The sequence below is a fragment of the Lissotriton vulgaris genome, chromosome 1_1 (assembly GCF_964263255.1).
Source record: "Lissotriton vulgaris chromosome 1_1, aLisVul1.2, whole genome shotgun sequence".
In the NCBI taxonomy this organism is placed as follows: domain Eukaryota; kingdom Metazoa; phylum Chordata; class Amphibia; order Caudata; family Salamandridae; genus Lissotriton; species Lissotriton vulgaris.
In genome coordinates, this window is record NC_141685.1 from 1,136,689,343 (window position 1) to 1,136,701,926 (window position 12,584).

The following is a 12,584-nucleotide window of genomic DNA, read 5'->3' on the forward strand; positions in this document are numbered from 1 at the left end:
CGTGGCTTTCAGCGAGTAACCTGCAACTGCCAGTCCCACCAGTTGCTTTAATATCTACCTATTAACCAGCCGCACTGGAATAGAGTCCTGTGCAAGCAGGCGCCTGACCTCTGTGAAACACTGGGCGTGTACCACCGGTCCTTGTGACCTTGGCCAGCTGCCACTTCTCATTGAACTAGTGTGAAAGGCAAACAGTGCCAGGCCTTGCACAGTCAGGTGATTTCAGTATGGGACGCATGCCTGCACCCTCCCCCCCTGGGTTACCAGCACCTTTCTCCCTAGACTGGTCACACTTTAGCTGTGGGCCATGTACAGGGCCTTTGGTGATGTTTGGCACTGCCTGGTGTGTTTTATGGGTGTCTAGGAGAACTCTGGTTTAAGACCAGGTCAGATGCAGTGCACCTCCGAGGGGACTGAAATGTTGCATCGAACCCTTCGTGTCCAAGCTACTGCTGATGACCTCTGTGTTGTACAGCTTCTGTGTTGTGTCCTCCTCTATCTGGTTGTCTCTTGTACTATTCATTTCCTGGTTCCCTGGGGTTGTCCTGCATTTAGCTAACGTCATTCTAAGTAATAAAGCATTGGCTGTCTGCTGGTATTCCTCGAGATGATCTACTGGGCTGTCCTACCGTGCCTTGTTGTCTCCCCTGTTCTAGAGTGCTTTGTTGTCCTCTGTTGAGTGGTATTGGCTGCATTGTCGTAATGTCTGATTGTCCCTTTGTATTCTCATGCTGTGGTCTCCTGCCCCACGTAGTGGGAGTGTAATCTTCGCATGAAACTCTAATGCTCTGCATTGAGTTAGCATCGCCTGTCTTGTGCTAAGTTTGAATGGTTGCTCTTTTTTCGTCCTATGCAGCATGGTTGCCTTCTATGCCTTTCTTGAGGTGCGGTTGCTTCCTGGATTGCTCAGCATTCTGTGTTTGTCTTCTCGGATGTGCTGTGTTTGGTGGTTTTCTCGTCAGTTGCCCGGCATTGAGTGGGTATTGCTCCCACCCTCTCTTTGGGGGAGGGTGACGACATTGGTGTTTGTAGGCGGTTTATACGTTGCAACAGGTAGCAAAGTGGACCGACCTGGGGGTTGCTTTTCTGTCTTTACTTTCTGTTCATAAATGACAAGGATAGTAACGGTTGAAGACCCCTGTCGGGGTTTGCTAGGAAGCTTGGGGGAGGAGCCTGCTTTCTACACAAAGAGCACGAAGTTATGGGGGGTTATGCATTCATTTGTCGATTGCAGGCTCAGTAGTGTGTTCGGTGTTAGAGGAATGTATGTTTACTAGTACTTAAGACGTGGAATCGGTGGCTTGTAAAAGATCGTACTGGAGAAGGTGAAAGGGAATCCTTTGATAACCTGGCGAAACACTTATCTTTGGGCCAGACAACGTAAAGTCTTTTATCGGTTGAGTGCTGTCATAAAGATTCTTCACAGTGTCCATGCAAACACTCAAATCCTAGTCAGGCCAAATGTTATGTCTGTCTTCGTACATAGTAAAACTTTCGGTCCTCGTGGTACACTCGTTTGTCTAGGCCCTGGCTGAAGAAACCAATACAGTTTACTTTATACTATACACTTTTCATACATTGATTACAAATTTGAGAACGCAAAGATTTGTAATATGGTTTGTTGACTTGGTGTTTTGAAGGTATGCAGCCACCAGCATGTCTCATTCACCATTCTCATTTCTTACAACTGCTTATTCGTGTGTCAAGGTTAACTGTTGCATTCTGTACACACCCACACAGGCCTTTAACACCAAATGTGGTAAGTCGGTATAGGTTAAAACCCATAAAACTTTAAAATACAATATAACACAATCTGAACAAAATGTATACACACACTTTATAAAAATATATTTGTTATTGATCAATAAAACAGCATCTGATTGTGCTGAGAGATATCCGATAATGTGACACGGCGAACACCAAAGTTTTTAAAATGTATGTTTTTTTTCTAGGTCTAGTCCCAACCTTAGTTTCTGGATGCCTAGGGCTCTCCAAAGTTGCCGGAGCCATTTTGACATCTGAAAGGCTTAATTAGACAAAGGAACAAGCAGTGTGTCTCGTATTCCACCCAGTTTTGGCAACTGTGCCCTTGTTTTCTGTGACTAGACAAAGCACCCTGCTTAAAAGTAAAACGTTTGAAATGTAAAATGCCATTCCTGAACGTAAAATACAAAACCTTAGTCCGCACTGGTTTTAACTTATCCACACAACTCTCTAGTTTGATAATACGGTTGTAAGGCAGGAAAAATTCCAGGTGTAGTATTGAAGAATATCTCCTGGAACCATAATTTGTATGCAAATTTGACTTCAGGTGCTGCGTTAGTGGTAACGGACTGAGGGAAGGACAACAAAATTTAACCAACCTATCTGCCCCTCCAAGATTCGAAAATGCCTGAACCAACCAAGTGATCCACTTCCTGCGAAGCCCAAAACATTGTGCAGTGCCTCCCTTTAGTAAGTGGTTTAGCTTGGGTGTCCCTCGTGCTCCTGACCCAATAAAAACGCAGTCATACCTAAGCAAGTGAGGAACTAACCATACTCCCACGGTCCAAAAGCAGTGGGGCTGCTTGGAGGTAATATCAACAAGCGTGTTAAACACTTTTTTCACATGATAATTGTATGACCGAGAAGCCCCCTATTTCTGCTCCAAAGAATGAGGCATTCTGGCACTCTGCTTTGTACACCTCCACAGCAAGAGATATCTAGAGTCTATACTTCTCCCTGCTTTGCACTACCCTACCTACCTGAACTCTTGCACATTTCCCCCTCTCAGCCGATTTAACGCTGACGTGGGAAACCTAGAACTTGAGCCGCCATCTTGGGGGAAGTTTCGGGTTGAAGGTCCAGTTGTTTGGCCCCTCCCGCCCTCACAAGTACAAAAGACACGCCGGGGCTCACGCGCGCAGACCTCACAGATTGCATTTCCTGAGGCAGAAGCCGGGAAACAGTTAAGCTGAAAAAAAAAATTCTTGTAATTTTTAAAAACTGCTTTGCACTACCCTACCTACCTGCACTCTTGCACATTTTCCCCTCTCAGCCGATTTAACGCTGACGTGGGAAACATAGAACTTGAGCCACCATCTTGGGGGAAGTTTCGGGTTGAAGGTCCAGTTGTTTGGCCCATCCCGCCCTCACGAGTACAAAATGACCACCCCTACCCAGTCGCGCAGCGGACGCGCCAAAGGCAAGCCCGTCTGCGCCAGACCGGGCCCAGGGGCCAGCTCCCCTGCCAATTTCATCACATATTCCTCGGAAACCCTAAGAAATCTCCACCAGGTAACCCACTCGCCCTGCTCCACCACCCTCGACCGCCTGATACATCTGGGTATCCTCCGAAACCCCACCAGCCCACTGGGACCCCTCCCCTACCGCCCCTCGCCTGAACCAGCAACCTATCCCAGCTCAAGCTGGAGATCAAAAATTGCACATTTCCTACCTCAACACCCGCTCCCTAGTTAAACACCAATTAGATATCTTCCTTTTGCTCTCATCTAACAAACCAGACATCTTTTTTGTCACTGAAACATGGCTCAATACTGACTCCTCCCCGGACATCTTGGCAGCCCTCCCCGACAACTATTACATCCTGCACGTTCACCGGGCCCCAGGGTAAGCAGGAGGGGGAGTAGTGTCCATCATTAACAAAAATCATGTCTTCACCAACATGTCGACATTCGACCTCCCTGCAGCAGATAATCTTATCATTAAACTCGAATTAAAAGCTGGACCACTAATATGCATATTAATATACAGACCCCACAACACATGCCCCTTTTTCCTCTCTCACTGTGCGACCAACTGGCCGCCATGATTACAGACTACGCAAAAATCCTACGAATTGGCGACTTCAATTACTGGTGTAACAGTGATCTCGGTGGCCCTCAGGCCAGTGAACTAATGGAGCTTCTCTCAGGCCTCAATTTCAGCCATCACAATACCTCTGCCACCCACGTCAAGGGACACATATTGGACCAGGTGTGGAGCACCAACCTTACTATCTCCTTGCCCATTATATCCCCCTGCATATGGTCCGATCACTTTTTGATTAATTTTAGCATCTCCATCCCAATGCATAGTAAGTCCATAACAACCAAGGGGGGTCTCATCAGTAAATGGGGCACCCTTGACAAACAAGCATTCCTGGAAAGTCTTGAGAACTCTATACCAGCCTGTAATGCAGACCTCGACCAGGCCGAGGCTGACATCTCATACTGGCTCTTAGCAGCAAGAAACACACATGCCCCACTAAAAAAACTCAAAACCGTCCGTCGCTCAAAAATGGTTTTCTCACGACCTTAGGACCCAAAAACAAGACATCCGCCAAAAGGAACGGAAATGGAGGAGGGCCTATGACCCTCATGAAAAAACCCGCTATCTGCCTGCTCGAGCAGACTATATGAAAGCCATCACCCAAGCCAAAGCCTCTTACTTCTCGGGCATAATAGAATACTCAGACAACCAATCCAAGGACATTTTTGCTATTGTCAACAAGCTCTCCAACTCTGAAAGAATTCTGCCCAAGCCTTTGGTCACCCAGGACCCATGCAACTCTCTCAATAAATACTTTCTCGACAAAATCGCCACCATCAAATCCAGCATCCTTACCATGGATCCTTCACCTTTCTCCCCCGCATGTACCCCCAGCACATTCTCCCTCGATCACTTTCCACCCCTCGACGCACTCTCCTTACAAGCCCTCCTGACCAGGGTAAAATCTGGCTCCCCTCTGGACTGCTGTCCTCCCTACATCCTAAAAAACGTATTCTCTGCGCTATCCCCTCCGATCTTGACATTTCTCAATGCGTCATTATCCCAAGGCGTGGTCCCTAAAATCTTCAAAGAGGCAGTCGTCGTACCCCTCTTAAAAAAGCCAGGGGCCGACCCCTCCACTCTCTCCAATTATAGGCCAATTTCCCTCCTCCCCTACCTGAGGGTCACGTTACCACCCACCTCTCGAACTTCATTGAGCAATCCAACTTTCTGGACCCCTTCCAAGCTGGATTTCGACTCGCCCATTTTACAGAGACAGCCACGAGACAGTCATCACTACCGTCTTGGACTCTCTCCGCCACAATGCAGACAGAGGAATCCCCCAGGCCCTGGTCCTACTAGACCTCTCGGCAGCGTTTGACAAGGTCGATCATAGCATTTTCCTCGACCGTGTCAAACAGGCCGGCATCTGCAATTCAGCCTACAGCTGGATAAGGTCTTTCCTCAGCGACCGTACCCAAGCCCTCTGCCTGGCCCCCTTCTCAGTCCCCAAACTCCACACTTCCTGCGGGGTCCCCCAAGGCTCCTTGCTGTCTCCCTTTTTGTTCAACCTCTATATGGTCCCCCTGATTCAGTCCCTTAAAGCATTCAAAGCAGTCGCATTCAACTATGCTGACGATCTCTAACTCATCTTCACTATCAATAACTCCCCCGAATCCATCCAGGAGTTCCAGAGCACCTTGCTACAAATCCGCCATTGGATGGACTCCAACCAGCTGAAATTAAACCCCGGCAAGATCAAACTAGTCCTTAATGGCAAAAGCCAACTTTTCTGGGGCCCGCACAATTGGCCACCAAAACTCGGCTCCCCTCCCACTCCCTCCATCTCGGTCAAAAGTCTGGGGGTGTCTATTGACAAAGATCTGTCACTAAAAACCCAAGTGAGCACGGTTGTGTCCACATGTTTCTTCCAGCTCCGCAAGATCAGGAAGATTAGTCGGATGCTAACCCAGCCAGCCCTGATCAAGGTGGTGATAGCTCTCGTACTGTCACACCTGGATTACGCTAACTCTATCTATCTGGGTCTCCCTCTCGCTCTCAGAAAGGGCCTCCAGATGGCTCAAAACCAGGCTGCCAGATTGATTCATCGACTGCCACGCTGACAGTCAGCAAGGCCTCTGTTAAAACAACTTCACTGGCTCCCCATTCCCCAACGAGTCACATTCAAAACGGCCTGCATCATCTTAAAATCCTTCCACGCCCGTAGCCCCCAATTCATCAACAACCTTCTGCCTAAATGCACTCCCTCCCGTAACCTCCGGTCTGCCAATCAAAATCTCCTGATCATTCCCCCTTACAAGCTCCAACGCCAGGGAGGTCGCAGGTTTGCCACCATTGCTTCCAAACTATGGAACACCCTCCTCCTGGAAATCCGTTCCTGCACTAATCTCCTGACATTTAGAAAACCGCGTAAAACCTGGTTGTTCACTCAGGCTCATGCATAACTTTCTGACCACCAAAGCATCTGTCAGTCAGCGCCATGAAACCTCTGGGTGTACGAGCGCTATATAAAACCTTGTTAACATAACATAAAGCGTGTGGTTGCACCTGCTCCCTGCGCAAAGGCATTCTTCTAACTCAATATGATTAAGTCATTATACCTTAAGGTCAAAATATGTTAAGACATACATCTGCTCAAAGGGAAATGTGTCCAATTTAAAGCTATTCTTAGAACATTTTCTTTTGTCTAAATATCAGCAATTTAGCTGGATTGACGACTTAGCCCTTTTGTCAGCACAGCTCATCAAATGTATCTAGTAGGTTATGTACTGCTTTGTGGCTTTGAGACTAATAGGGTATCACCTCAAAACAGAAGGGTTGCAATCCTGATACCTCCTAGCACTGAGGCATCATTGATGCCCCCAGCGCCTTGAGACCCTCGTGGGTATGTAGTGTGCTTTATAAATGACTGATTGATGCACTGAACTGTCTCAACCACTTGGTTTGTGTACAAGGAAAACAACAAGGGTGTCAGTGAACAGCGTCTGCAGATGTATTTGTTGACAGTGAACAGCTTTGTGGTTTCTCCATCATGCAACAACAAAATTTCCTATGTGTATCCTTAGCAAAATGTTCAAAAAGGCCAGATGGAAGGCCCAGGGTGTGTAATGAGCTCCATAGCAAGAGTCTGAGGACATTATCAAAAATGGACCACAGGTCCATGCACACCACTGGGTGGCTGTTTTCTCAGTACAATATATTTTTCTGTAAGTAGAGAAAACCTGAACACCAGATTTATGGTGCTAGATTTCTAACTGAAGCCCACTTGGCAATGTGATAAGAACTTATTATCAGCCCATGTTTATATTCTAGTAAATAATATGCATGCAAGTATTTTTGATTGTTCTCTAGCAGACGATATTATACCAGGTCATTCCTAGTGCTCTTATTGCGCAAAAAAGGGGGTGGTGATGGACGGAGCATCTGAATCAATCAAACACTCACACCGAGTCAACAGATCTGGGTCTAATCCATCACCGTTCTTTAGCCCACTCTGCCACCCCAGTTCAGACATGGCTATATACAAATCAGTCTGACCCTGTGCCTCATGGGAACAGTCCAGCCCGAACTGCAAAGCCATGTCTTCCCTGGACCGGAAACAAGCTTCCGAGGACCGGTTTCTGGCATTCCAGCCGTCTTCAGCCCGGCTTGCTTGAATCCAGTGGCAAAGTGAGCAAGGGACTCACGTCTGAGCATACCCTGCCACACTTATGGCGGCCAAAAGCGGCACAAAAGGGGGTGGTGATGGACGGAGCATCTGTACCTTTTGTACCGCTTATTGTGCAAAGGCACAGTTTCAGCTCCAGGACATTGGCAGCAGGGCACCATGTAGCATAACCTTACAAAGGTGATTTATCTGCCACATAGGATGAGCTTTGTTTATGTAGATTAGCTGATATTTTGTTGAGGGGGTGGCTGTCCCTTTTTTTCTATTAAATGTGTACAATCTCTTTTAAGGTAAATGGCTCTGAAGAAGTTCTTCAAGTGGCACTTTAAGATGAGGGTACTTCTCTGTGTGGACTCCTGCATCATAAATGTAGTATACTTGTAAAGCGCACAGCTGCCCCAGCAGCGGGGCGTCCCGGCGCTGTATAACGCTGTGGAAACCTTCCTGGCTCTCCCTGTGAGATGCCCCTCCTGGGCACCCCCAAGGTGAAGCCAGGCATCCCAGTGTTGTTGGGGCCGTTGTGGAGATCAAGCAAGCTATTGCCCAGAGTTGCAGCGTGGGACCCATGATTAGAGTAGGCGCTGAGGCGAGAATTATCGAGTCCGCGGACATTGAGCCCAAGACCCTGCTGCGTCGGGACTTGAACCCTGGTCCTGGGCCTGATCTCTGCTTCAGAGTCTGCCGCTCTAACCAGTGAGCCACACTTCTCCATAATACAATGATGACAAAATGTATGAACCAGGAATCTTCAGTTACGCCAGTCTCTGGCTTTGGAGAGAATTCTTTTTTATTACCATTTGCAAAATCTCTTGACTTTACTGTCCCAAGTTGATCTTGCCGCCTGCTGTATGCCCACTCTGCCCTCTTACTCTGCAAGGCTTTGTTGTATTTCCTTTTTGCTTTTATATGCCTTCTGGTGATATTTTTTATTGCTGGTAAAAGCGATTAATTAACTAATGTACCACCTCTGTCAAACCTATGAGGTGGGTCAATTTTAATGGTCCTCCTGGAAGAGGGGGGTTTGGTAAAATATGGAACCATGTGCTCTAACACTGCAATGTGCATGTTTGTGCATGGTTGTGGTTCTAATGCTGCAGTACCTGCAGAGTCCATGATGGTAGCTGTAAAATTATGTTAGGGCAAAGCAGTTCCTGACTCTTCCAATCCAACTTTAGCCTTCCGCTGTTAGTAGATATGTACACATTATTGCAACCTTCAGGGCATATTAGTGGGAGCATATAGGCGCACTGATGGGTAAGGAATTGGGGATCATGGTCGCCTTCAGGGTGCTCTTTAATTGCCATGTTGACCATGATGCTTTATGTGAACTTTGCTAGTCCAGCATTACATATTTAAATATAATTTGTGCAGTCCATTATTATGTCTGATTTCGACTTGCCATTACAAGCACATGAGCCATGTGTTAGAGGTAGCAGGGCTAGTTGATGTCCCATACAAGAATAGTTTTTAATATCCCTCCTGGATATTGCAAGGATATTCCATGCCTCGCTATCTTCTTTAGAGTTGGCTATATATTCAATTGTTGAGTCGAAATTGGTGTTAAGTCACTGGCTATCACCTGTAGAGGTCTCTTCTTGCCTAACCTGTTATTTTGAAGCATGGGTAGCCTGGTGTCAAGGAAATTCAATACAGGTGTTTTAGACCCCTATTATAGATATCAAGGAACATTAATCGCTTTCTTGGTATAAATGTTGGAAGTAACTGCTGAGTATTTTGATACTCATCTGTAATTTCTTTACCATTGCAGTTCAAATTAATGTGCACCCAAACTATTAATCCACCTGAAGTTCTGCCTCTCACTTCTCAAATACCAAAGGCTGTGTGCCCCACGTTGTGGACTGGTTTTATAGTCTAGGTATCTTGAAAAAATACAATTTTAGCTCAATTTAGCTAAAGATTTGCACTAAAGCTTTTTGATTTTTCTAAAATTATAATATACTTGTTATAGGGGATTTCAGCCAGCTCTTGTCATCCATTGGTTTGTTGTGTCATTCACATTTTTCATCTGCCCAATACAGCGTAGGCAGTTGGTTAACTCAAGTCAAAGGTTTATTGCATGATTAATTAAAATTATTACAATTTTCACATATTAAAATAATAGTACAAAATGTAATACGTTTTACTAAAATTCTTGCTTCTCCACAGTTAAGAAATTTTATAAAAAATGCTGTTTAAAAACTTTTTTCCTGCGATGCTCCCCCTATCTATGGTTTTCGCAAATTCTTAAGATCATTTACAAGCCCATACCAATAAGGTGGCCATAATGTCCCACTTCTTGGCCTACCCCCTGTTCGATTTGACTCAGGCGTTTTTTCACCTCGGCCAAAAATTTGGTACCCCGGCATGCCATAATAATAGAATTCCCTCCCAGCCAACATGTTACAGGTTGTCTGCAGGTCCGGATCTTTAGTTCATTAAAGGTGGATTTTAAAAGTCGTTGGCTCTGTTCCATAAGTGCCGGGCAGACACACAGAAAATGGGCTAAAGATTCTGTTTTGTAACCACATAGTCGACATTGCTCCGTCTGGTGGACACCTTTCCAGGATGGTTGTAAGTCCTTCGAGATATGCATACCCATCCTATAATCAATAAAAGCTCTTTTTAAATACTCATTGAAGTGGGAAGTTAAGTAAGCGTGCGGTTTTCCTGCTATAAAAGAGTTGATAATGGTCCAGCCATGCCGCCGTTTTATGAATGTACCTTTATCTTCTTGAAAAGATTTATTTTTTGCTGCCATGTTGGCCGCTCTGGTTAAGCCTGCTTTGTCCATTCCAGATCTTTCACAGTTTCAAATAATTTCCCCAGGAGCACGGGGATCCGGTCTCCCCTTGATTTTTTATTTCTTCCCAGCTCAGCCAGTCCAAGGAATCCTGATCTGCAGATCTCAGTTTAACACAGTTTTACGAAGCCGCTCATGCTCCTGTATTTCTGGTTTTGCAGACCAAATTCGAGCCTGACTTGCGAAGCTGAGGCACTTTTTGGAAGATTAAAAACAGCTTTGTAGATTTTGGTTTGTAAGGTATTTAGTAAGTCGGCTTACTTGCTGCACCAGGTGACCAGACCGTAGGACAGGGTGGGTAAAATTTGGTTAACTCATTTCAGCCATAACTTCACTGTGAGTGACCGGAACTGTGTTTGTGAGACCAACAAAAAACGTTTGCTTTTAAGCATGTTCCCCTCCTACAATAAAGGTGTGCAAAAGCAATAACAGATAGGGTTGCCACTTGGATGTTTTTTTTTTTAACCAGGTTGACCAGTACTTTAATTTCACAGCTGGTACACAAATGAACTAAAGTCAGTATTTTTTCCCTTTATCTGTCTACACTTAAAACAGTAAACATGCAAAGAATGCACTTTAAAATGTGTCCTAAAGTTGTCCCAACGTGATCAAACAGCTGGTATTTTTTTATCTAGGGAAGGAGGCAACCCCGAAATTGATGAGACAAAACAAGCATTGGCAAAGCCAAAACACTGACTACAAAATTTGAGACATTTGATTTACCAGTGTTTTTTATGATCCTGGCTTGACAACACAGATATCGCTAGAAATTATGCGAGAATCACTTAGAGAAGGGCTTTGTCTCCGCCAACATGTTGGGACCCAAGTGAACATGTTTTTATTCCACAAAGGTTGTGTGCTTCCACAAAGAAAAGTTTTTGCCCTTCACAGAGCTCTGATCATTCCCTCCCCTCACCCAGCTGCGTGAACTTGATCTTTTCAGGGGCATATACATGATACTGCACTGCAATTGAAGTGTCTTAGATTGCTAGAAACATTATGTTTTTTTTCCCTCTGGCAGCAGGACAGGAAGGGTAGTAATTAACGTACATAGGCTTTTGGGTGTGGCTCGACAGTGCAACAGGCAGCCGGCCGATCTTTTAACCTACACCAATCTTATTCTACAGTCACTTGCTTCCACACTACATATCAATTCTTCATATTACCAAACAAAATTCCTTTCCTCCTCTTCAGAAGGAAACCACACGACACGCCTCTGAACGGAGGGGAAGGGCAGGTGCCAGGCAGTAACACCTAATGATGTACGTCACAATACTGTAAGAAATCCCCGCCCGCCGTAATCATGGACATTAAAGGAAGACTAGAAGAAAGTACCGCTACAAGGAAAGTCATCTCGGAAAAATTATCAGTCGTATGTCTGCATAAACCAGGGAGAGACGGCGAACTAATTTGCTTTAGATAATCATAGTTTCGGGAATGCCACGAGCTAAGCGAAAACATTTGCTAAACAAATACAGAATAATACGTTTAGCAATATTGGCATAGCTGTAACTTTTATTGTAAAATGATGATGTATAAATAGCTTAATATGTCAGAGACGCTGTTCCTTTTATCAATTATAAGGTAAAATGTTGCTTTCAAAGATGACGCTGGATTTCTATATTCCAACAATTGGCGGTCCAACGCTCCTGAACACTGTCCTTTCTCTTCCGCTCTCATTTACATGTGCACTGTCCTTTCTCTTCCGCTCTCATTTACATGTGACCCTATGTGAATACAGATCGAAGCCAGGGCGTAGTTGGCTCGAGGAGTCTCCTTTTGTGGGAAGGCTGAGGGGCGGACTCTGCGTACATGAGAGCCATTTCGAGAGCAGGCGTGTGGTGTTCACAGCCAATAGTAGAAAGTTCAGAGTCGTGAAGTGAGGCTTGAAACGCTTTTCAGAGGCGGAGGGCGGGACTTCCGGTGTGTGCTGTGGGAGGCGGAGCCGGTGGTTGGGAGCGGAGTCCTTTCAACCTTGTCCTCGGTCTGCAGCGCACCCGAACCGAAGCACCATGGCCTTGCTAAACGTCAGCCGGCTTCTGGGGACCCGGGTGAGAGTGGGTATTGGGAGTTGTGGGGCTGAGGCGCAGCTGTAGAAGGAGAAGGGAAGTTGGGGCGGAAGGGAACGTGATGAGGTAGCAAGGCCAGAGGGAGCAGTAGAGACAGACCTAAGTAAGGAGAGTAATGGAATTGAAAGCGGATGCCTGAATCCGAATAACCAAGTATAGCCACTCGCAAGACGAAATCTTAGAGGGACAAGCACAACATTTCCTTAATCACTAGATCATTCTCCCACTGTGGCGACCTCTCGTGCCCCCAGACCTAGCCACTCTCCTTTGCAGCATA

General features: G+C 45.8%; 1 protein-coding gene across 1 annotated transcript in view; it reads left to right on the forward strand.

Moving 5' to 3' along the window:
- The first annotated feature begins 12,142 nt into the window (after nucleotides 1-12,142).
- Nucleotides 12,143-12,584, forward strand: part of CS (citrate synthase) — a 167,486-nt gene continuing 167,044 nt past the window's right edge. Inside the window, exon 1 of the mRNA XM_086963819.1 lies at nucleotides 12,143-12,289. Within this exon, the coding sequence (XP_086819945.1) occupies nucleotides 12,251-12,289 (39 nt within the window). The 5' untranslated portion in view covers nucleotides 12,143-12,250. The remainder of the gene's footprint in view (nucleotides 12,290-12,584) is intronic.